The 23775-nt window shown below is 41.4% G+C and overlaps 1 protein-coding gene across 2 annotated transcripts in view; it reads right to left on the bottom strand.

Annotated features, from left to right (window-relative positions):
* Window positions 1-1715: 1715 nt before the first annotated feature.
* ANTXR1 (ANTXR cell adhesion molecule 1) overlaps window positions 1716-23775 on the bottom strand; it is a 215566-nt gene continuing 193506 nt past the window's right edge. Inside the window, exons 18-19 of one of the 2 annotated variants that reach the window (XR_010021671.1) lie at window positions 4968-5546; window positions 1716-4855 (exon numbers count right to left, since the gene is read on the bottom strand). Coding sequence is in view for 1 of the 2 variants with exons in the window: in XM_063078500.1 (XP_062934570.1) it covers window positions 5286-5546 (261 nt within the window). In the remaining variant the exon portion in view is untranslated. Of the gene's footprint in view, window positions 5547-23775 lie in introns of both variants that reach the window. The other variant, XM_063078500.1, reaches the window with a different exon arrangement.

Here is a 23775-nt window from a genome sequence, read left to right as displayed (position 1 = left end):
TCCCAACTAAAGATACTGGCTAAAGTACTGAATGTGCACAGTTAATTGAACATCTTTTAACAGAACTTTGCTGACCTCTCAAGTGACTCAGACAAAATTTTAACTGCTGCTGTTGCTTTGTAATTACACCGTGAAACTGCATTTAAAACTAAATAAAGAAGATGCTGCACAGTTTCAAACTCCAAAAATTAAAACAAAATGTCACAACTTAAATAGAGAGAAAGAATTTATATAATTTAGTGACCATTTCAATGCTGAGGAGGGGAGGGAAATCGAAGATCACACCTAGTGGAGTTATAAGGCTTCTAACTTGTTTAGATGTGAGAACTTTGGGATGGGGATACAGTGGTTCAAGTGAACACAATACAATTGTAGTCAGAATAAAATTATAATACAATTGCAACCAGAACAAAAACCATCTGTTTTGCATATAACAACTCTATGCCCTATGCCAAATGTTTAATAATTGTAAGTGAAATTGACCTTGTTTTTAATATATTTAGATGGATAAAGTGTTATTCTGATTGTTTTATACCTAAGTGACCTTCCACAAAACATAGATTTATCTGAAGATAGAAAATGTTATTTAGTGATGAGCAGTTGTAGGTCTCAAGCTCCTGTTCACAGTCACCACCTGATAAATGATCTTGTTCTTGTCATTAATGGTTCCTTTGTTTATTCAACTTAATGAATTGGAGTACTACTCAGGGTATTTGAGGTGATTTCATGAGAAATTTGATTAGCCATGCAAGCAATATGTAGAATTTTAAAATTCTTTGTACCATACAGAAAACATTTTTTACACTTCTGGTATTCTGGTTTTATTTGTTACACTTAAATTAATACAGTTAGAATTTATTTTGGTGTAAGGAGTGAGGTAGGGCTTCAGCTTTTCTTTTTCTTTCAAATTTTTAGCTGGTTATTTCAAAATCATTTATTAAGGCTGTAATTTAAAAATGTGCATGTTCCCCAAACTATTAGAGTGAACAGTAATAAAAACTTGGACAAAAATTGTGGCATGACTTTCTGTTTGCAGATGGTTTTATTCCAATTAAGATGTATTAAAGGCTTAATGAAGCCTTATAAAGAAATAAATTCAGGAACTAACAAGAGATGCTCTTTTCCCTACAAAAAAATTTAAACGGAGGAGCTGAAATGAAGCTGCTAAGATGAATAAAGTGATGTGTATCAGAAATGCAGAAACGATAACAATATTTTGAGATGTTCATAGATAGAAGGGTATTTACTGCAGCACTATCTGTCACACTGTCTGGTTTTCTGGGCAGCTGCAAACCTCTGGACTCTTTGCTCTGCCAGTAAAATCAGTCATAGTCACCTTTCTGCTCTGGCAGCCAAACAGAATCCTAACTGATACAGTACATTTTTTCTGTGTGTTTCTCTGTCTTCACTTTTTATTTTTTTCATTAAACATGGGTTACTTATTTAATTTGAAAATTGTTACTAGAAATAAAGAATATTTTGAATGCTGGATTGCTCAAGAAGAAATGACAGTAATTCAGAGAGTAAAGAGTTCAGTGGAGGGCATGAAATAATTTGAGAAATGCAATTTAATGTGCAGAATGACAGCCATTTTATTATGATCAGGATGTTAAGCACTTAAACACTCTACACTTTATTTTCATAACAAACAGACACATAACCAGTAAAAGAGTTGATTTTAGGAATTTATTATTATTATTTTTTTAAAAGCAACTTCCAGGGTTTGTCATTGTACAGGTTTAGCCCAGTCTCCTATAGCATGGCACAGTGATAACTGATTTTTTTATAACAATGACTCAGAGGCACTGGAGAACAATAACTGTTTTCTGAGTTATCACAGAAAGAAGAGTTAGAAGGAGAGTTTAATGTTAAGTGTATTTAAAAAGTCATATTCTAATTCTTTTAAATTGGTTATCCAAGTATGATAATATAGTAGAGCTCAGATAACTAGAAAAGGCAATTGACTAGTACACTCCATTCCCACCTGGTGTTCATTAGCAGGCTTTTTACTGCATATATTTTTATGTAGTTTGCAAACTAATTCAACCCATTTTACACAGCATTAATTTTTTTTTGTTTTGAGTTGGCATTGGGCTGACGCTGTTGCTCATCATCTCATTTAATTATTATATTTTTTCTTGATCTTTGATGGATTTCCCCCCATCTGGTATAGTGTTTGGACTTTAGTGTATGTGACACTTTGAGATCATCTCTGCCTATTCTAATGATATTTGCAAGATTACCCATAGCCAGATATCCAAGACTATTAATTAATTTATCCACCAGCTGTATTCTTAACCTTGGTAAAAGAGAGACCTCACTGGAGTGTGTACCAAAGTCCAGGCAAGAAACTGTGGAGCTGGCTGTCAACAGAGGGGACCACAGTTCTTATCAAGGCTCCTATTAATGCTGTGCAAACAAGGGTCTCGTCATTTCAGTAACTATTTGTACATTTATAAAAGCAGTACAGTCATGGGAAAAACCAACAAGCACAGCTTGGTAGAATAACCTGCCATGAAATATCATTGGCTTTATAATAATTTACTACAACTGTTCTTTTTATTCACACTGGATAGGAAATGCTTCCATCTAACACACGGAATACGAATATATACAACGAAAATTTGGCTTTATTTAAAAAAAAAAACCCAACACTTCATAAGGACAATAACACGGGGGTGAAAAAATAATTTGTGCAGTTTCTGGATCACAATCATATGTCTCTTGCCTTTTACAGGGAATGACACAAGTAATGAGAGATTTTGTAAACCAGTTAAAGAATTTTCCTGCCTGTCATAGCCTACAATAAAAACATTACCTTGTTCCTACAGGGTACATACGTTTCTCCTTCTTAACTGTAATTCTAAATGACTAGGGATGACACATTGAGTCAGTTTTAAGGACAAACCCTACTAACCCTTTTCAAAATCATCATATATTTGCAGTTCCCTATTTTATCAAAACACTTCACCAAAACATCTCAGAAACTGCACAGGGCATCTGATGATCCTGAATGCTGCATTCTCACCTGATGCCTGCCGTCTTGTTGCACAGCAATGTCAGCATCTTGGCCTGAACTTTCCGGTGGCCATGTGAGTCACACGGCAGTGGTGTGGGATGGACCGTTTTGTACTGCCAGCAGTCAAAACAGTTGCATGGGCTCAACATCTCTATGCTGTGAGCCTGGGGAACCCATTCTCCTACGGAATGGTTTTCTGGGGCCCAGCAATGTCACTGCAGGTGGCTGAGACATTCTGGACCCTGCTTCGTGAAGGACTATACTAAAGAAGCAGCCTAGTGTTCTAAAAATAGACAATGCAGCAGGGCTGGGTGGAGGGGAGGGAGGTTGCTTTCATTAGTCCTGAAAACTGTCTCTGATTTTAGTTCTATAAAAAGGCTGGGAGATCCTCTGGAAGTGGCAGCCATGGGAGGTGAGGATCTGAGGTGCGCTTGGACGTGTTGGTTTGGCACTGGCACTGCAGAATCAGCACCATGGTTCCCCACTAAGGTACTCCGTCTAACCTGTTCCCCCTGCCTGTTCCTTTTATGCTCCTGGGCTTCCCCATTCCCTCCTGCACTCCCTTTCTGTTTTTGCTTTCTTTGGAAGGGATGGCAAATAGTGTTCATCTCTCCAATTCTTTGGAGTTGTGATTTGTGAAGAATTGTGAGAAATCATTGGGCTTCATGGGAAATGGTGCTGAGATTGATTAGCATTGTCTGCCATGGGCACAAGAGTTGGTGTTTATGGAATGACGCCCAGGCTGTGGTGGGTCAGTTCTAAGTGAGGTGAGGGACTGAGGCCAGCTTGATGGGTTCTGGAGGGATCTTTGGAGCTGTAACCCAAAGCAATAAGTGTTCTGTTTATTTTACATTCTGCTTTGTTCCAGAGAAGACTTAAGAATTTAAGGGGTTTGGAACAGGAATTTGGGACCTGTGGAAAACCGGAGGGGGAGATAATTTTGAACAGGCTGGTGCAGAAGGCCCTCCACAATGACCTCTGCTTTCACCCCTGGGTGATGATTACAGGGCTTACTGGTTCAACAGATTCAAAAAGATGTGGAGGGATGGGATGGGTGCCAGACATGGTGGGAATTTCCGGCAGAGCATCTCTGTGTTGCACATCTGGCGTATTTCCCTTGATTAACAGCTGATCATTTGAAGAGATAAGGAGAAATATATTTTCATCCACACGTACGTGTCTTTTTTGGGATTAATCAAAGAACCTGGGGATAGTTTCCTTGTTACATCAGGACCATTGTCTCTCAGCTCTGCCTAGAAGTCTCTGGTGTGCAACTTTACTAGGAAAGAAATAAAAAAAATCAGTGATATTGTGTGGTAGGTGCTAATCATGCTATTTTGGGAAGATCAACTCATGTTTGTCTCAATCACTTCTTCATATTTCAAGTGATTTAAACTGAAGCCAAACCTTGATTTTCAACATGAATCATTAACAGGTTGTTCTTTGGTGATATCACTGTCTGTTGATTTAGGGGACCATGTCTGGCCAAAGTCATCCACCTCTAGCTGCTGATGGCCTGTGGGTGTTAGAAACTGTCTGATGCTCCCATCAATACTCCCGTCAATGCACACAACTGATTTCACTTACACACCAACATGGCAACGTACCTTTTCCATCAGTAAACACCTGCTCCCTTCCTCACCTGGAAACCGGGAGAATTTGAAAGGAAAATAAAGCCTATGTTTTTATTCATCTGCAAATCCCAGGAGAACATCCTTTAGGATACCTGTCTGATGTTGAGTTTCTTGCCACACTGGGGACCCCAAGCTTTTCCAAAGTTGCAGACAAAGGTTTCACCTTCCTGGGTGGTGCACAGAGATGAGGATTCCTTGGTTCCTAGGCCAAGTGATGGAGGTAAGGTGGAGGAGGGAAGGCAGCAGTTAGGAGCCCTGCAATGCCATTTCTTATCCAACTCTGCATTTCACACTCAGAGAAATGATTTTCTTACTGGTCTCCATGAGATATAATCCTGATGAGAGCATCTTGGCAGTTTCACTGTGTCTGGAACCTAGAGGTGGTGAGTGGCTGGCTATAAGTGTGACCGTAGTTGTCTCATCATTTGTTTTCAGGCAGTTCAAAATTTCTGTTTCTTTCCGCTGATCACGATTGTCGGTGTACGGGCATTGCCAACCAATTTTTAAAGGGTGTGAACGTCAGTGGGCTTTATCCCCACTCATCTCCTCTAACTGGAAAGACTTGTTCTAACACCACAGAGGAGCCTCCTCCCCGAAGTTTCTGAGACAGCCCAGAGTGCAAACTTTGGGTTCTAGACAGAAGGCCTGGGGGGAGGTCGGGAGGGGGGTGGCGCCCTGTTGGGAGGTGGGGCCTGAGGTGGCGGGGGAAGGGTGGAAGGTGGAGATGGGATGGGAGGGGTGGGGGCACTGGGGGGTGGGGGAGGGCAATGGGGGGCAGGGGGTGGGGGGGTGTAGATGGGGGCAGGAGGTGGCGAGGTGGTGTGGTAGGCGTTGTTGAGGGGGTACTTGGCTGGCTGGTTGTTCTTGACTCTGGTGAAGTTGATACAGCGCCCCTAGGAGAGAATCAGAGGAGATGTGAGTGATGATGGCTGTGCAACCGAGCGGGTGGGGAGTGTGGTGGGTGGCTTCAAAGAGTGTCACGGAAAGTGGACATGCTGTTGGTGACAATGCTCCACTGGCATACCCGACAACAAATTAGCTCCCTGTTTCCTTGTCCTGGGCTGGCTGTGTCGCAAAACTATTTGTTAACATTCATTTAACAATTCTCTCAAGGGAGAGGAAGGGAAGGGAACTGACCTTAATTGGACGTGCAGTTCCAGCCAGGTACACAGGTCTCGAATTTAATCTCCTCAACAGCCTTGCCAGACAGGTAATATTATTATCAGGTGTTCCATTTCATAGGTGGGGAAATCGAGGATCAGAAAAGTGGAGTCACTTTCCCAAGGTCACACAACTAGGAAGAGGTGGGGTTAGTCATTCTAACCCCAAATAGACTTCAGGACCTCTATTCTTCCTGCTATACTGCAATTGCCTTCTTTGGAGGGGTCCCCAAATATTAGAAACAAAGTAAGTTGTTTCAATTCATTTCAGTTACACTCCTGGAGGCGGCAAAAGGCTACAACAAGATGGTGTAATTCAAGGGTGTGGAATTAATCTGTGATCTGAGTCATCACGGATGTGGAAATTGGGGCGATCCTCAGAGGCCCCCATGCATTTGCCTCCCCTGTGCCCCTCTTTCCACCTCAGCCGCTGGGGCTGGGAAATGAATTACGGAGGAAGCTCTCCCTACCGATGAGAAAAGACACAAATAGTTACAGCTTCCCCCTGCATGCCCCTGCCTTCCCCAAAGCTCTGTCATAAACAATCTGTCCCGCCCTTGTTCTGGCTGTGGGAGTCCCTCTTCTTCTAGATGCCACCTCACCTGTCCAGGCACCCTTAGGTTCTTAAGAAACACAACCTGGAGACATTTTATAGCCAAGAATGCATCTACCGTGAATTCTTCTTTTTTCCTAACCTTCCTGGAGACTTGACGTGACAATACAGAGCAGACACCTGGTACTCCAACAGCACCTTCCTGGAAGTCCAGAGTCCAAAGCCAGCCCTAAGCAGCCCTGCCCTCCCTGCCCCCAAGAGATACCCGTCGTGTCAGCAGGCACTCAGAAGCCAACATCCAACACCGAGCTCTGCAAGGGAGGGGAGCACAGGGGCTCTCCTGGAGTGTGAACCCCCTTCTTTTTTCCGGTAAGACCTCCACCCTTGCATGGGCAGGGTAGCGGCCGCCCTTGTGGGCTCCTGACCGCCCTCTATTGTGTGTCCCGGGTGCCTGCAGAACCCTTCCTGCCACAGAGCCTGAGGGGAAGTGGGACCCACCGCTCTGAGGCTGCCCTTCCCTTTCTCCCTCTCCTGCTCGGTTTAACCGATTAGGGACACAGCGCTGCTCTGGGCCTGGCTGCTGTGGGATTGTTCTTGGCCTCACACTCCAGGGTGGGCGCTCATGCTGTGGTGTCCGGTCGGAATGGGGCGTGTCCAGAGAACCCAGACTTTCCCTTTCCAGGCCTTTTGGGGAAGAGCCTGAAGGGCAATGGAGAGGGTGAGGCTGTGGAACTTTAGCACCGATTAGCTCTAAGACAAGAGGGAAATATGGTGTGTTATTTGAGATTTGGCTCGGGACTAGTCACAGCTGGGACATGTTGCATGCTTGCTGGACACAATGGGGCTGAGCAAACCTACCCTCACCTGTGCACACCATGCTCCTGCTCCAAGCCATAAATCAAGTCACATTATCTCTGATGACTCCAGCCTCCACTTACCCTTTGCTTCCTTAGTTCTCCTCTAGTTCCCATCTATGCCAAGCACTGCAGCCCACATCCTGCACCACTTCACCTGCAAACGCCTTGCCTCCCTGCCCAGAGCCTCATGGGGTGTTCTGCATGGTAGGGAGACTCTGTCAAAATGGGGTTTTTTGAAGCGACTTAGGAAAAGTAGGGGCTTGGGGAACATTAGCAATGAACTGAAAATTCACTTACAAGACAGCATTAGCCAGAGAGAATCTTGGCGAGGAAGGGCCAAGCCTGGCTGGACGGTAATTGGTTTAGCAAGAGCAATGCCACATTCAGATGGCAGCGCCCCAGTTTCCCTGCACTTGCATTTTGTGAGATTAAACCAGTATCTGACCTTATCAGTTCTGATTTGGAGTCCAATAACTGCAGCAATAAGTGACCATCTTCTCATCGCATTGACCAGAACTCCCAGCTCGTGTTCAAGCTTTCAGGCATTAGTTGATTTCGTAACCCAGTATGTATTGTAAGTTCCCGGTTGTCCAAGCAGCCCTCTTTTACAGCTTTATAAATGTAAGCCTTGGTTACAGTTTATTTATGATTCTGGATAAGGCTCTCTCCTTCAAGATGTGAAGGCCCTAATGATTACCATCTGTGATAAGTTCCTGTAGTGACAACTCAGAGTTGGGATTTACTGTATTACCTATTCTGACCTTCGTTCTTAGACATGCTAAGTCAGACCAGGAGGCTCAGGAGATTCATTTCCTTTAAAGATGAAGGAAAATTCTGATCCTGGGGAAAAAGCTGCTGGTGCCTGGGGTCGAGTCCTCATCTGGCTCAGATCTCCTGTGGCGCTGGCCACTGGGCTGGGGAAGACAGGGGGCTAATTAATCCAGAAGCCTATTTACTGACTTCAGGCAATTGTGACTCCATTATTTTCACCAGAGGCTGTCTCGCCCAGAGACAAAATCAGGAGCGCCTTCTACCCATACTTCTGTTCATAACCCATATTATGATTCCCAGATGTTTTCAAAAAGGTCTGGAAGGATCCACAGAATAAAAGATGATCTCACATTTGTCGGCTGGAGATGGGATGAAGGCGGGGGTGGGCGTGGGAGTGAGGTGTGGAGAAAGCACTCCCTAGGTCACCCCTCTAGCTGCTGATGCTGCATCTTGGCCAGAGCAGCAGACGGATGGTGGTAGGGTGGGTAGAGGGAGAGGCAAGGAGTCCCCTTCCTATGGTCAGTAACATCAAGGGGTGCTCTCACAGTCACCTGGGCCAGAGCACTGGGCTTTGTTTCATCACAGACCCCCAGTATATTAGAGCTGAGCACCAAAGCCCAGTGCTCTCCTAAGCAGCTAGAGGGAAAGGGACAAGCTCACAGCCTCTGCCTTGCCCCACTGGGGGACACCCACAGTGTGACGTGGGGCAGGAGTGATCACACCACCTGCCAATTACAGACATTATGAGGATTCACTTAACCAGTGATGGTGAAGGACTCTGAACTGTGCCATGCATATCATGTTTGGTAAATGAAGTTGAGTCCGATGCTGTCTCTCTGTAGACAGATAAACAGTTGCTCAGACACAATAATGACCTCGTGAATAATGGCCTTTCTAATGGTAGAAAGGCCAGTAGGAGGTAGTATCAGGTGTTCTGACTCCATGTTGAGTAAGCTGCAGACTAGAGCTTCTATACTCCACACCTGGCTTTTAGGATAGAATCGGTAAATAAGAAAAAAATGCAGCTTTGGTGTGACCAAAGCAGCCCCCAGAGCCTGCCCCCTTGTTAACCTCTGACAGGACCTCCCACAGGGCCTAGCACACAGAGTTGGTTGATGATGCAGTTACATGTATTTATCTTTCTGAAAAAGGTGCAGACTCAGCAAATATGAATCCCTGGGGTAATTTACAGTAAGATGCACGGTCTTCATAAGAGGGGTGTGGCCACAAATTAAGTTCTTAAAACCTGGAGCCAGAGATGCCAACGCAAACACCATAACACTTAAACCATATAATTGGCCTAAAGATCAGTTTACAAGACATCATTTTTTTTGCTTGCGAGAGGATAATAGAAAGGCCAGATGTTCTCAGTGTCATATATGCCAGCAAATCTGCACCAGTGTTTGCTTAAAAGGTTGCTAGGACTATTGGAGCTCTTTTTTCATAACACTGGTCTTTGTAACCAGTTTAATTCTCTACAGTATTGTTTTTGGGTGGTTTGATTCAGTCCGAGATTTGGCTTTGACCTCAGTTTACCTCGACTTCCTCATTTACAAAGTTTGCCAATTATTTTTACACTTTAGCAACAAAATACTCTGATTAAATTCTAAGAAGAAAATGCAGTGGTAACTCCTGCTAAGTGGTGACTTAGCGGGATGCTAGCCAGCTTTTCTTTTAGGATTGAAAATGTCATTTTGACCTTGCTATGTCTGATCGTGTTGGGAGGATTATTAGAAATGTTCAGGCACATCATCTTCTTCATTTATTATCAAAATCCTATGAGCTAAGTACCATTATCTTCATTGTACAGAAAGGAAACTGAGGCCTTAGACCTATTTAATTAACTTGCCCAGGAAAACGCAGCCAGTAAGTGGTAGAGTAGGATTAAAGCCTAGTTCTGCTTGCCTTAGGAATTCATCCTCTTTTTACTGTATTATCCTGAATATAGACCCGACGTGCAAACAATTTCTTGAAGGACTTGTAAATGGTATCACACGGTGTAGTACTTGGCCATAATCCATCAGCTCTTGACAGCCATCAAGAGATTTTTCCAAAACATAAGTCTGATCAATTCACTCTCTAGTTCAGAATTCTTCAAGGGCTCCCCATCACCTTTAAAATAGAATTCAAACACCTTCAAAGGCATATGCAGCACTTCGCGATTTGGTCCTTGCTTACATCTTTCAGTGAATTTCTTACTCTTTTATTGCAAGATGTCAGCCCGGACCATCCTGAGCCCTCCATGCATATTTATTCAATGCCACGCAGCACTCGTCTCTGAATGTTTCCCAGTGTAAACGTTGCTCCTCAACAGGTTAGTGAGCATTTCTGAGGCAGTGTCAGAGTCTTCCCCTTTTGAACCTAGTGCTGCTATAAAGATCTCAAGGTTCGAGTTCATGTTGGCATCCCAAAAGTATTGCTCATACGAGGGTACTTCAAAAAGTTTGTGGAAAAATAGAATGAAAAGATAATGTAAATCTTTCCACAAACTTTTGGAAGACTCCTTGTATACCTGAGGGTCTCTGAGGTGGAGCAGGACTTCTGAGAAAGCTCAGATTTTCCCTACAAGTTGAGGTTCTCAGAAGGTCAAGGGTCTGTTTGCACGGCTGTCAGTTTAGGGCTCCTTAGTCACCTCCTTATGGCCTCTTTGGGCATCTAGGCTTTTGGGGGAGGGGTGGCAAGAACTCCTTGGTTTCTACACTCAAAATGTGAACACGTTACCTTTGAAATATTTCTTGGGTTACTTTTAATAGATTAAAGGAAATCGTCCCTCAACACAACCCTTTGTTCAAATTGGTGGCGACACACTCTGAAATGATTAGGGTGTGGTCGGAATGAAAGATCTTGTTGACAAAGTTCTGGCCTTTTCCCAGGTTTGAACTGCAGACACTGCCGATCCTAGGAGTAGAGACGGGAAACTGGCATGTGGGGCTGTGGTCTGCCTTGTGGATTGCGTCCAGGAGGCAGAGTTCTACCTCCGGTTTTGCCAGGAACTCTCTCCTTGTGAAACTGGGGGGCAAGTTCCTTTCTCTCTATGGGCCTTAGCTTTGTCATCTGCACAATGACATTTTGCACGAGTTAGAGATGTCTAAGGGCAGTTCAGCCCTAGTAATTTATGATTCCATCAAAATTTGAGTTGCTTTGGAACTCTTTACTTGGATACTTTAATCTGAATTTTGGGGGCAGCCAGTTTGCACATCTTTTTATACTTCTTAGTTTGGCTAACTCTTAGTATTGTGTATTTTCCAGTTTAGATTCTTAAAAATATTAATAAATTGAAAATTCAAAATGGGAGGCTCTCCCTTCTGCTCAACCTTTTCTGCAAATCCTGAATTTGGTTTTGAAGGGTGGCAGGGGAGATGTGAGAAGAGGTGTGGGCTGATCGTGTGCAGATGACTTGCCAGTGGTGAGCTCATGTGTGCTGAGTGTTATGAAACATCTGTTTGGGTATCAGGCACGCTCAGTGGAGACAGAGCTGGCCTTCGGAGATGGTTAAAAATATGCCACGGCTCCCACAGATTAAACCAAATAGTTTCCTATGAAGAGAGGTCATCTAAGGAAATTGGATTTCACAGGAAGAGTATTAAAATAATCAGATGGAAAACCTATAACATATATGCCAAGTTTCCTCTGACAAATATGTTTTCTCTCTGGCACAGTTCTCCCATTGATTGTCTTGTTTGGAGGGCTCTAGGTATTTCTCAACTTACAAATGGACTAGGTTTCCAAAGTTTGTTTGGAAGTCAGTTGTTTGGAATTAGGAGCGTAATTCCTAACTTAAATCACTCTTGTAAATGGGGGGTGGTTCTCAGGCTAGACCACAGAAGCTCGCTAGCGTACTGAAGGCAATTGATGTAATCCTGCTGAAGTTGGTGCTCTACTGATGAATTAGACATATGAGCAATGAATGGATGGAGGGCTAGACTGGATGACTTAAGAGTGCCTTCCATGATTCTCTTTGTTTGTCAATTCATTTGTGCACGCATCCTTTTGACAAATGTGTTTTGAGTGTTGATTATGTCCTGGACACCTCATAAGATGCTGCAGACCGTGTTGAGTAAGTGCTGAGGTCCCTGCCTTCAAGAAGATTACAGTCTAGAGGTGTAGACAGGCAGTAGTCAAATGATCCCACAAAGAGATGGAACCCAGCAACCATATTTGTGATCTGTGATCCTGACCTTGGTCATAGTTCATCGGACAAGAGATGTACACCTAACCTGAGCTAGGCCAGTCAAATTCTCATGACAACGGGGTGACATGCAATCGGTCTGGAATGATCCTTTGAATAGAGGGCATGTGAATGGGAACTGGGGGCACTGCTGCCTTCTGCTACAGCCAGGGAGAAGCAGAGAAAGTTCTGACTCTATTTCCTAACGGTCTTTCATACCCATTCACTCTTCCCCACTCTCGCTGTATATAACTCGCTGTATATAACTCTCACTGTCTATAACGTGGGCCACTAAGTAACTGGTCTTCCTACCTTTGGCCTTTCTCTTTTACATTAATATTTTGATTTCCATATAAAATTTATGTACACATACACACATACCAATAAAAATGTGTATGTAATACACATATATACATGTATGTATGCACATGTATATATAGAGGTATATATAAAATGTACATATACCATATATATTAAATGTGTGCATTAAAATTTACACAATGTTATCTTTCCTGCTGAAACCCCCGAACAACTCCTCATCTTCCATAGGATACTATCCAAGCTCCTAATCACAAACTGGCCCCCGCTCCCCATGCATTTCTCTCTGCTACCCCACTTACTTTTCTTTCTTTGAACCTTACACTTCAGCTTTGGTCCATCATTTGAAATGGAGCCACCACACTCTGGCTTCTCTTTTGACAGCATTCATTTCAAAGGCCCAATTCTATGACAGAGACAAAATGGCACAGACACCTGTCCGGCTTTCTTCCCATCCCCCAAGGCTGGAGCCGAGGGCAAAGAGAAGGGCGTGTCATGAGCGGTGATGCTAGGCTCCTTCTTGACTCCCTTTTCTCAACCTCAAACTTGCTGTGTTTATAAATCTCGTGTAATAGTCCACCTTTTATGTGCTGTTCATAGAAAAGGATCCAAGGTCAACTCCTCTAGTTATTTGATTCATTTTGCTGACACACGCACTGGCACGCTCTCCATAATAACTTCTTTGGATGCCAAAACTGAGGGTAAGATGAAAGCACAAAGGAAATATTACCTCAAAGGAAATATGAGGAAACTAGAAAAATGAAGAAAAGGATAGAAATAAAAATGGCATATCTTTAGTGGGACACGTGTAAACATAAGGTTTGTCAAGAATTACTACTGAGATACGACTTACTTAACAATAAAATCCCCCTTTTTTCATCTGATTATAAAGTTCTATGTTTTCCTTTATGAAAATTTTGGAAAATACACAAAAAAAAAAGGAAGAAAAAGAGGAATGGATAAGAATTTTAAATGACAGCACTCAGAATTAACATTTTGTGTGTATCTTTTCAAAGTACATACACATAGGTACTGGCACACATATTTACAAAAATAGGGTCATCCTCAATAAAAGTTTAAAAATAGTATATTGTGATCATTTCTCCCTGTCATTTTCAATAGTTGTATAATCTTCCATCACACCAAAGCACCCAAATGCAGTTATTAAGTTCTTTATTATGAAAAAAATTAAGAGTCTATATTATTTGTTTCTATTATAAACAGTGCTGTGATAAAACAACCCTTAAATAAATTGTTTAAAGTAGAATTGCTGGACAAAGTTTATATACATTTCAACAGTTTTTGATAATATATTGTCAGATTATCTTCTGAAACAGTACTACTCATTTGCAGTCCCAATACTATTTTATCAGAATTTCTATTTCCCTATACTTTCAATTACAGACATAATTAAAAATTTTGCCAATCTGTCAGAAGGAATTGTATCATTGTTTTTTTACTTATGAGATAAAATAAGTATATTTATGTATATTTATATTAATTCTTTGTATTTCACCTTTAACCACTTGCCTGTTTCATGTACCTTGCCCACTTCTCTACTGAGGTTTTAATCTTTTTTTGTTGATTTGTAAGAGCTCTTTATAGATAGTGGTGAAACCTTGGTTATGTGAGCCATTTTTTCTTTGGTTTGTAATTTGCCTTTTAATTTTGCTTATGGTATTTTTTGATGTACAGAAGTTAAATATTTTTATGTGGGTGGCTGATTATATCAATCCAAAGAGTCTGTTTTCCAACTGATTTAATGCCAGCCTTATCATATAGCAAATTCTCATTAGGTCTTTCACTTATTTCTAGAATCTTTGTTCCATTTCTCTGATGTGTTTGTCTATATCTATAGCAGCAGAGTTTCAATGATTATACTTTCACAATATACAAGTATTTTAATATTGGTACTATAAGTATACCTTTATAATTTTTCCTTTTAAGATTATCTGCACTATATTCACCTGTTCATTCTTCTACTTTGATTATTTAGAATAACGCAACTCATAAATTAAGTTGGGGAAAATGAGTTTTTATCCTGTTATGTTTTCTCATCCATAAATAGGACATTCAAAGAAAGATTGATGGTTTTCTTTATAAGGTCTAGCCTACTTTTAATTATTAATCCCTAGATTCCTTTTATTGTTGCTATTGTAAAGTTTAATTTTTCTCTATTTTAGTATTCCAGTCTTAGAATACAAGGATACCTCAAAAAGTTCATGGCAAAATAGAATTAAAAGATAATATGAATATTTTCATGAACTTTTTGAAGTACCCTTGTATTTATTTTGTATCTGAATATTTTACTGAATTCTCTTATAGTTTTTTCTGTTAAGATAATTTAGTCTTTTCATTTCTAATGTTAATGCTTACCTCATTACTTTTCTTGTCTTATTACATAGGTTAAAATGTCTAAAATATTGTTAAGAGATGTCAGGTGTCCTTAGTTTAGTCTTTAATGGAAATGTGTTTAGTAGTTCACAGAGCAGTTTAGATATCCTTACTTGTTAAAATATCAAATAACCTATTGACAGATATTTTTATTCATGTTAAGGAATAATTTCCTATTCACAGTCAGTTGATAGTTTTAAAAAGTAATATTTTTAAATTTATCAAATATCTTTTTGGTATCAATCCAGATTATTGTATTGTTTCTCTATTTTGACCTACTGATGTAATACATTTTATATATATTTTTTTCTGATAAAAATTATATGCACATTTCTTAAATAAACTTTGGAGGGGTTCTGGAATCAATTGTCAATCTTTCATTTAGGCTTTTTGCTTTCAATTTCAAAGGTTAGATTGGCCATTTTTCTTTTGTTGTGTGCTATTTGGTTATCAAAGTTATGTTAACTACACAAAATAAATTAGGAAGATTTTCATCTTCTTATAAGTTCTGTATTTCTGAAATAGCATAAGAATTACTAGTCCATTGAAAGCATGAGAGAATTCTCTCCAAAACTTTCTGAATATGCTGTTTTTGTAGAGTGCAGTTCTTTGATACCTTTAAAAGTTTTTGCCACAGGTACTGACCTATTCAGTATCTCTTCTTGAGTCCATTCCTATAATTTATCCTTTCTTAGAAAATAATTCATCTCATCAAGACTTTTAAAGCATTTGCATAGATTTGTACTTTGTATACAGGAAATTCTTACAGGTAAAAAAAATCTCCTTATTTGTGGTGATACCTTTTTGTCATTCCTAATATTATACATTTTTACATGTTCTGACTTTTAAAAAAATTTATCTTTCAGAGTCATCAATGATATTGGTATATCCAAATAAATTTTTAAAGATTTATTTCTCAGTTCTATGGATTTTGCTTTGTTTTCATTAATTTGTTCTTAATTTACAGACTCCTTGTTTCTACTTTGTGCAGATTTACCTCATATTCTTTTCTAAGTTTTAACTGATGCTTACCTCATTTGTTTTCATTCTTTTCTTGTTTAATAATGAAAGAATTTAAGGCTATAATTTTTTCAAATCCCACAAGTTTTTATTGTAGTGTTCCAGTTGTCATTAATTTTTAGAATCCCGGTAAATTGCAGTTTTGATTTCCTCTTGGACCCAACAGTAATTTATGAGTGTTTTAAAACTTCTAAATGTTTTTTTAAAACAAATGTTTAATCTCTTATTGCTAAATTCCATCTTTTTCTTTTTCTTTTTGTGGTATGGTGGGAAAATGTGGACTGTAAAAATTACACTTTCCCTTTTTTTCAGGTTTACTTTGTGGACTAAGTTATAGTCAATTTTTATGAATTTAAAAAATAATGTGAATTCTCTATTTCAAGGGAGCTGTTAAATAACTATCCATTAATCATCGTTTTTGATTAGATTTGTTAAAGCCTCAATACCTTTTATTTATTTATTTTTCTGCTTGATCTATTTAAGAGTGGTGTGGGTTTATTAATGTTTTCCTCCAATATTTTATATAATATTTCTCAAATTTTGCTTTCCAGATTCAGTCACTGGACCACCCAAGAGTAGCAAGGAGGAGAGCTGTCTTAAGGCCATCTGGACAGAGAGAATATCTTCTGTTCCATAGAATTCTTACTTCCTGTTTGTGGTGGAGGCAACTTACAAAGATGGATGCCATCAATTCCTTCCCTCCTGTATGCACGTGACACTCCCCCATGGTGAGGAGGAGTTTATGCCTCTACTCCCTTGAATCTGAGTTGGCTTGTGATAGCTCTGAATAATGGAATATGATAGAAGTGATGTTGTGCTAGCTTTGAGCATGACTCTAAGAGGTCTGGCAATTTCTGTTTCCTCTTTTTGGTGCCCTGAGCCTTCGTGTAAGAAGTCCAGGTGACTCTACTGTAGAGAGAGGCCATGTGGAGGAACACTAAAGGACAGACAGGAAAGTGTAGAAGACCTCTTGGATGTCTAGCCCCATTAACCTTCCAATGACTCCAGCCCCAGCCACCATCTGACTGCAACTTCATGAGAGACCCCAAATGAGAAGTATCCAGCTGAGCCCAGTCAACCCATAGAAATGTGAGAAAAAATAGCAAATTAGGGTTTAAGTCATTATGTTTTAGAATGGTTTGTTTTGGAACAATAGTGAAACAAACAGCAACCCCTCTCTTGGCCTAGTAGGGTCATTCATGTTTTGTGGAAGCTAAGTATAGGCGTCGTTGTGGGTTTCCTTTTTTCTTGGGCTCTGAACTCGGCTCCTTCCCAAGGGTGCTGCTAAGGATCCAGCTCTGTGCTCTACTCATTGCATGAATGGCTAGGACTTTATGCCACTAGAATCCAAGGGCCCCATGAGAAAGATAAAGTCACTGGATGAGAGAATGATGAGAGAGTCCCAAAGGCAACCATCACAAATTCCCCGTTCTGTTCTCTTGATATTACCCTGTCCTGTTCATTTTGAAATATAGGCCGTTACGGTGATAAGAAGAGGCTGAAGTGAGAGAGGATTGAGAAAGACGCTGCAATATTGAGAGTGTGCCTATTTCCACACTTGTGCAAGCTTACTTGTGTAAGCTGGACCTGCGATGTTCTATCACCTCCACCCATGCTGGCAGTAGGTAGCACAAGGTTGAAAAGTCTCCCTTGATCCTGCAGTCAGGTGAATACATATATTCAAATTGCCATTTTGATCTAAAAGTCTTGAAAAGTATTTTAATAAATACTTCTGCAGAGAAGAAACACAGTAAGATAAAGTAGTCTTGTCACCCAAATGAAGATAGATTAACTCTGTACTAAGGTTATATGAAGGCTGCTGCTGAGTGCCCAGGTCCAACTTATGTCTAAAGTTACGATTAATTACTTGGCATACAAACGAATCAATCCAAGTTGAAAAGGACTCACTTTGATGGCCTCCGAGGAAGGTCAATAAGCTGCTGTAGCCAACAAAGATGAGAACTTACTGGATGACATAAAGAATTGTTTAAAATAAAACCCCCCTCTCTGATGCTTAAATTGTCTCTTTGAATCTCACCATTATACAAAAAACCATGGCATGTTATATGGAAGTATTTCAAAAGGTTCGTGGAAAAGTAGAATTAAAAGACAATATGAATCTTTCCATGAACCTTTTGAAATACCCCAGTATTTGTACCTGTTTAGTTTGGACAAATCTCAAAAAAAAAAAAAAAAAGAAAAAGAAAAAGAAAAAGGAAAAGGAAAAAATAAGGTTGGAGAAGGGAGGTAAGGAGATCATGGAAAAGGGATCAGGTGGCCAAAATGCTGTCATTAAACAGGTGCTGGCTGTAAAAACTCAGGCCTTTCAGGGTAGCAGGACAAAGACTTATGCAGAGAAACCACGGATAATACACTTCAGAGGTGGATTAAGTTGATTTGTTGGTTCAAAAAGAAGTAAATTGTGCTACAGGTTGACCCAGCGTGGCACACCCTGAGTATTGTTTCTTAACTTTGCTCTTCTAAAAACCAGCTATTGTTGCTGACCATCTTCTCTGCATGGTGGCATCAAGTCTTATGTATGCTCCAGGGGTCCTGCCAAGCAGTGTAGCAATTGCTTCTCCAAAGAGCCTGGTTTTAATCGACATTTTGGATGTATCTCAGTAATACTGTTGCTTTAATGCACTTTTCTAAGATTAAAAAAACCACTGTGGCATGGTCATGCTGAGTGAGTGAAAATCTGACCCAGCATGAACTAATTTTATTCAGAGCCTTCCTCTTCTCCCTTTCTGTCTCTCTCCATTAACAATCTTGAGGATATTTTTCCTGTCCTCATCCATGCCCCCAGTTAAATGACTCTAACTACTTAGAACCTCCATTAGTGTAGTCTTTCTATTTATTATTTTATTTATGTTGAGGTATTTGCTTTAAAAAATTGGTGCCAGAAGATAAACTGACTGAGATTGCTTGGCCAAGAGCATTATTTAGCTTGGATGTAAAAATGTAAAATTATGAAATTACTTGTTCATCTGGTGCACAGCTCCAATCTCATCCTGCTGTGCAGCTACAAGCTCATGGATGAAGTTCTGTTTTCTTCTTTTGCACAATGTAAGGAATGCCATCTTCAGGATGAGTTCTTTTTCTATGCCTGTAGCTGTCAAAATGCTCTCCCCCAAGTGGAGGGAATATTAATTAAAAAAGCAAAACAAAACAATTTTGCCTTTGTGATTTCTGTATTGTTGTCAGTGAGTGGCACTGTTACGGACTGAATGTGTGTCTCCCCAAATTCATATGTTGAAACTGAAACCCCCACTGGGATGGTATCTGGAGATAGGGCCTTTGGGAAGCAATTAGGGTTAGATGAGGTCATGAAGGTGGGGCCCTCATGATAGGATTAGTGCCCTTTTAAGAAGAGATACCAGAGAGCTTGCTCTCTTTCTCCGTGTGCCATATGAGGGCCCTAACTAGAACCTGACCATGCAGGAACCCTGATCTTGGACTTCCAGCCTCCAGAACTGTGAGAAAATAAATGTCTGTTGTTTCTGTTGTTTAAGCCATGCAGTCCATTATTTTTTGTTGTGGCAGCCTGAGCAGACTAAGATGGGCACCCTAAATGGCATGTGTCCACTGAGCTCTCAGCACCTCTCACATGCACCGTTTTCCAATCCCATGACCTTGTACACTGGCCAAGCTCCTTACTCGTATGTCCTCATTTGAGGGACCAGTTGCTTTTCGTGAGGTGAAACGTTTCATGCTGATTACATCCACCATTCACTGAGTACTTGCACTGTGCTAGGCTTGATACTAGCTGCTTTATATACATCATCTCATTTTGTCCTCCTAAAAGCACTGTTGATTAATATTATCACCCTCATTCAAAAACGTAGAAACAGGCTCAGAAAGGCTAAGTATAATTTGCCCAGCGTATCTCTGTAAGTGAGTGACTTAACTCCAGATTTATTTAAACTCTGTGCTCTTTCTTTTGAGCAACATGTGCTTTTAGATTGGAATGAATCTAGGGCAGAATGGATCAAGAAGCACAGCCATTGAATAGAGTTGGCCACCAGTAACATGACACATTTGAGAATCTGCTTTGAGTCCCACGATTCTCTTGCAGCTTTCCATGTCTCTATTTCTTCTTTCCTCAGAATTTCAGTGCCCTCCAGCTACCTTTACTGGAGAAAGGCCCTGTGTATCTCTGTCCCTCCACACAATCAAACTTGCTTGTTCTGTGTGCTGCTCCTTTGCAATCCTTTTATGTGCTTTCTAAGTGACAAATCTCTAATCTGATCCATGAGCTGGGTCCAGTATGGGGGTTTATTTCTTAATAGGCTCTATCTTTTCATAGACACAAAAACATACTGTGATAGAGATGGATAATTGTCTCCCATATACATCTTTCTTCCTTCAGTAACAGAACCCCTGAATTTCACTGGGCATGTGACCATCTAGTAGTGACTGCATTTCCTAGCCTCCTTTGCATAAGTTCATTCAAGAGGCAGTAAACAGTACTGAAAGACTGGACCTAAGGTGTGCATGAATTGCAGATGGCTGTAGCCTCCTTTCCATAAGGTGTGGCCATGTAACCTATACTCTGGCCAGTTGGATGTGAGCAGAAATGATATGTACAAATTCTAGCCTGTGCCTTAAAAGGAAGGGGCATACCCTCCCTCTTCCATTCTAGGAATATGCAGATGAGGGCCATACTTTAGGTGTGGTGGAGAAATAAGACAGAAGGAGCCTGGGCCCCTGACAGCATGGAGTCACCACATTGACTCTGGACAGCTTAACTCTGGGGGTTACATAGGAGAGAAAAAACATTCTACCTTGTTCAAGCTTCTACTATTTTGGGTTTTTGCTAGATTAGCTGAACCTCTAACCTAAATCATGTAACTCAAGAAGGGAACCTTTTGAAGACAATGTTTTGTTCTAAAGGAGTAGGGCCAACACTGGGCATTTGGGGTACGGTGGGAGGCTCTTGTGATCTTCTCGGAACAGGCTGGGCTTTGGGGTGCCTCTTAATTTTGACCATGAAGTTAGCTGCCCACTTCAATTTTAAAGAGGTGATTCCTGCCCAGCTGGCTCCAAGGTGCCTCTTGACTGTTTCCTGGACTTGTCTGCTTTTCAGGTAGAGGCTGCTATGACCTTGCCAGAGTGCCTCTCAAATCGAAACTAAAGGAAGACAGTAGTCAAAGCCCTGAAATATCACAGCTGATGTTTGTGATTGGCCAGACAGAGAAATGGAAAATTTATAGCACTCAAAACCTGGAATTAGTTTGGGAGTAAAAAGCATTAGTTTAAGTTATCCAACCTCAAAATTGTTTTCAGGCCTCCACTGGGCCCCAATATTCTTCCTACTTATTATGAGACCACGTAGAGTTGGACTTGAAATGAGACCATGACCATGAAATATCAAAATGCCTCATTTCCAATGTTCAGGAAACACCTCACTAATTCTGGCTGCACTAATTAAACATTTGTAATACGTCTCCCCAGGCTGGGTTGAGCTTATGTTCTGTATGACATGAGAGGAAATGGTTTGTTAGACTCATATTTAGTGAGATTGTGGGTGGAATCTTTAAGAGGAAAGAGAATACACCTTAAATCCTTTGGAAACAGGCAGAATATAAACATAGTAAAGCTTTTGGGGATTATAACCTTATTTATAAATAAAGGATGTTGCTAATTGCCAATGAATTTTATTTGTTCATTAAAAGTGGATTCAGTAGAGAGCTCCACTTGAAGGGACCACGAGTGGCATCACCTGCTTCAGTTGTCTATTTACATGGTCCCTGCTGGTTACACAAGCCCTTACCAGGATGGCAAAAGTCACTCCAGGTGCTGCCTGGGCCTCTGACTCCAGAATTCTTCTCAGTCTCCTCGCACTGGTTATGTTGCTGCTATCTGGCTTTCAGTATTTATTTCCTGACCATTGCTTTGGCTCCCAGGCTCTCCCATACCTATGGATTGATGAGAGTTTGGAACTAGCACGACCTTGGTCGCCCGCATGTCCTTCTCCAATTGACTGGCGTTTCACCAGGTCCCACTCCACGGGGAATGGGGATTGGCTTCTTCTGGCAGAGTCACTGGGCCTCCTCACAGAGATCAGCCCTGGAGTGAATTCAGCCAGAGAACCCAGATAAACCCTGTGAATCCTGAGAGCCCAGGGAAAAGAAAGGTGACCTCATGCTTAGTAAGAGCAGTCTTTGTTCGGTTTCCAAAGACCCTGCGATGAGTGGGGGGTGCCGTGGTTTGGCCCATTCCCCCGTCTGATGCTATGGCTCACTCCCTCCCAGTTCACTGAGGAAGAGGATGCTTGAGGCTGAAAGATGTGGCTGGGGCCGAGGCAAAGGAATGCAGTTGTGAGGCCACGTGGGGACACACCACAATTCTGAACAGCTCAGTCTGATTTTCTGGGGGCTTTAGCTGTGAAGTGGTAAAATTACAAATAAGCAAAAAGGCGAACAGCAATAGCAACCCTCCTCCTCTTCTTTACGGTCATCGCAGTTCCCACCTGGTCCTTTCATGTTTTCCAGCCTTCTTACTTTGAAGGCCGGAACTTTGTCATATTATTTGGTCTAAAAGAAGCTTCTGGAATAGCATCAGACACTTGCTAGGTGTTCAGTAAATAAGCTGCCTGAAGGGGTTGGAGAAACACATTAGGAAGTTGGAGAGGAGCTTGGGGTTTGCGTTGTCAGTTTCCCCAAACTTGTATGTCTTTCTCAGCTTGGCTCTCTCCGTCCCATCTCCTTCTTTGCTCCTCCCCTACCCATGAGGTCAATGCCTCTGGGAGTGAGCTGAGTGGAACTCCAAAACTTCCTTGTCTCGAGACATCCCCTTCTTATTCCCTATACCTGGGGCGTGTCCAGACTACCACCTGGTTGATCCCCTCAACATTAGGGTACCTCTGTGGGCATCTCATTGAGACCCTTTTTAAAATGCCAGAATGTTACCCAAGAGGGAAATTCCCTGAACACTGGCACCCAGCAACATGGGGGGGGGGTCTGTCAGCATAAATTATCTATCCTTTTGAGCCAGGGAAAGGGCACTCAGGACTGTTAAATTTGGGAGTTGTGGTGCTCTGGAGAAAGGGACACAGGAAGGTCAAATTTTGATGGGGGCAGGGGAGGCAAAAGGATAAAAGTGTTCAAAGCACTAAAGAGACGGGATGGGAGGGGTTGGCTGGGAGGCTGGCATCTGAGCTTATTCACCCAGGCTGGGAGAACCACAGAAAAAGGAGAAAGGGTGGCTCCGAAGATCTGTCCGGGCATCTTCCGACCTGGGCTGATCTTCCCAAATTTGTTCAAGGAGCCCAAGAGAGACTTTTTTAATCTCCAAGGAGATTTCTCTTCATATGTTAATCATGTGGTATAATGTAGACTAATCATAAAGTTTTTAATATTTTAGAAATCCTTTATAAAAGGTAATGGAGTTAAATTCCTCTGCCTCTTGTGGCACTTTCAGGAGCCACAGGATTAGGTGTTTTGGGATGGAAGAGCAGCTCTGCGGGGCCTGCTATGCAGGATGGTGCCAGAGCATCTGATGGTCCTTTATGTTCTGGTGAAGACAGTGTCTGAGTTAGTGGTGGGGCATGGCAGGAACTTTCTATGGGACGGAAATGTAAACCCATTTCCTGCGCTTTGAAGTAGGGCCTTTACTGGTAGGTAGGGATTTGGGGGGCTGGAGAGAGAAATAGGAAAGGAAAAAGGTGATAATTAAAGTGAAGACTAGCACAAGGTACGGTACTTCATTCTTCACATGAACAGAACAGTTTTATGGCCAATTACTGTCTGCATTACCTTGAGCCGACTTTCAAGTGTGTTAACACAATCTTCTGTTAATAGAAGCCAAAGGTGATTTCAACCTGCTGCTTTCAAGGAGATTGATAGTCATATGAAGGTACTTCAAAAAATTCACGGAAAA

Source organism: Cynocephalus volans, chromosome 14 (genome assembly GCF_027409185.1).
Source record: "Cynocephalus volans isolate mCynVol1 chromosome 14, mCynVol1.pri, whole genome shotgun sequence".
NCBI classification, from domain to species: Eukaryota; Metazoa; Chordata; class Mammalia; order Dermoptera; family Cynocephalidae; genus Cynocephalus; species Cynocephalus volans.
Note: the sequence above shows the minus strand (reverse complement) of the source record. Positions and strands in the feature narration are given on the sequence as shown.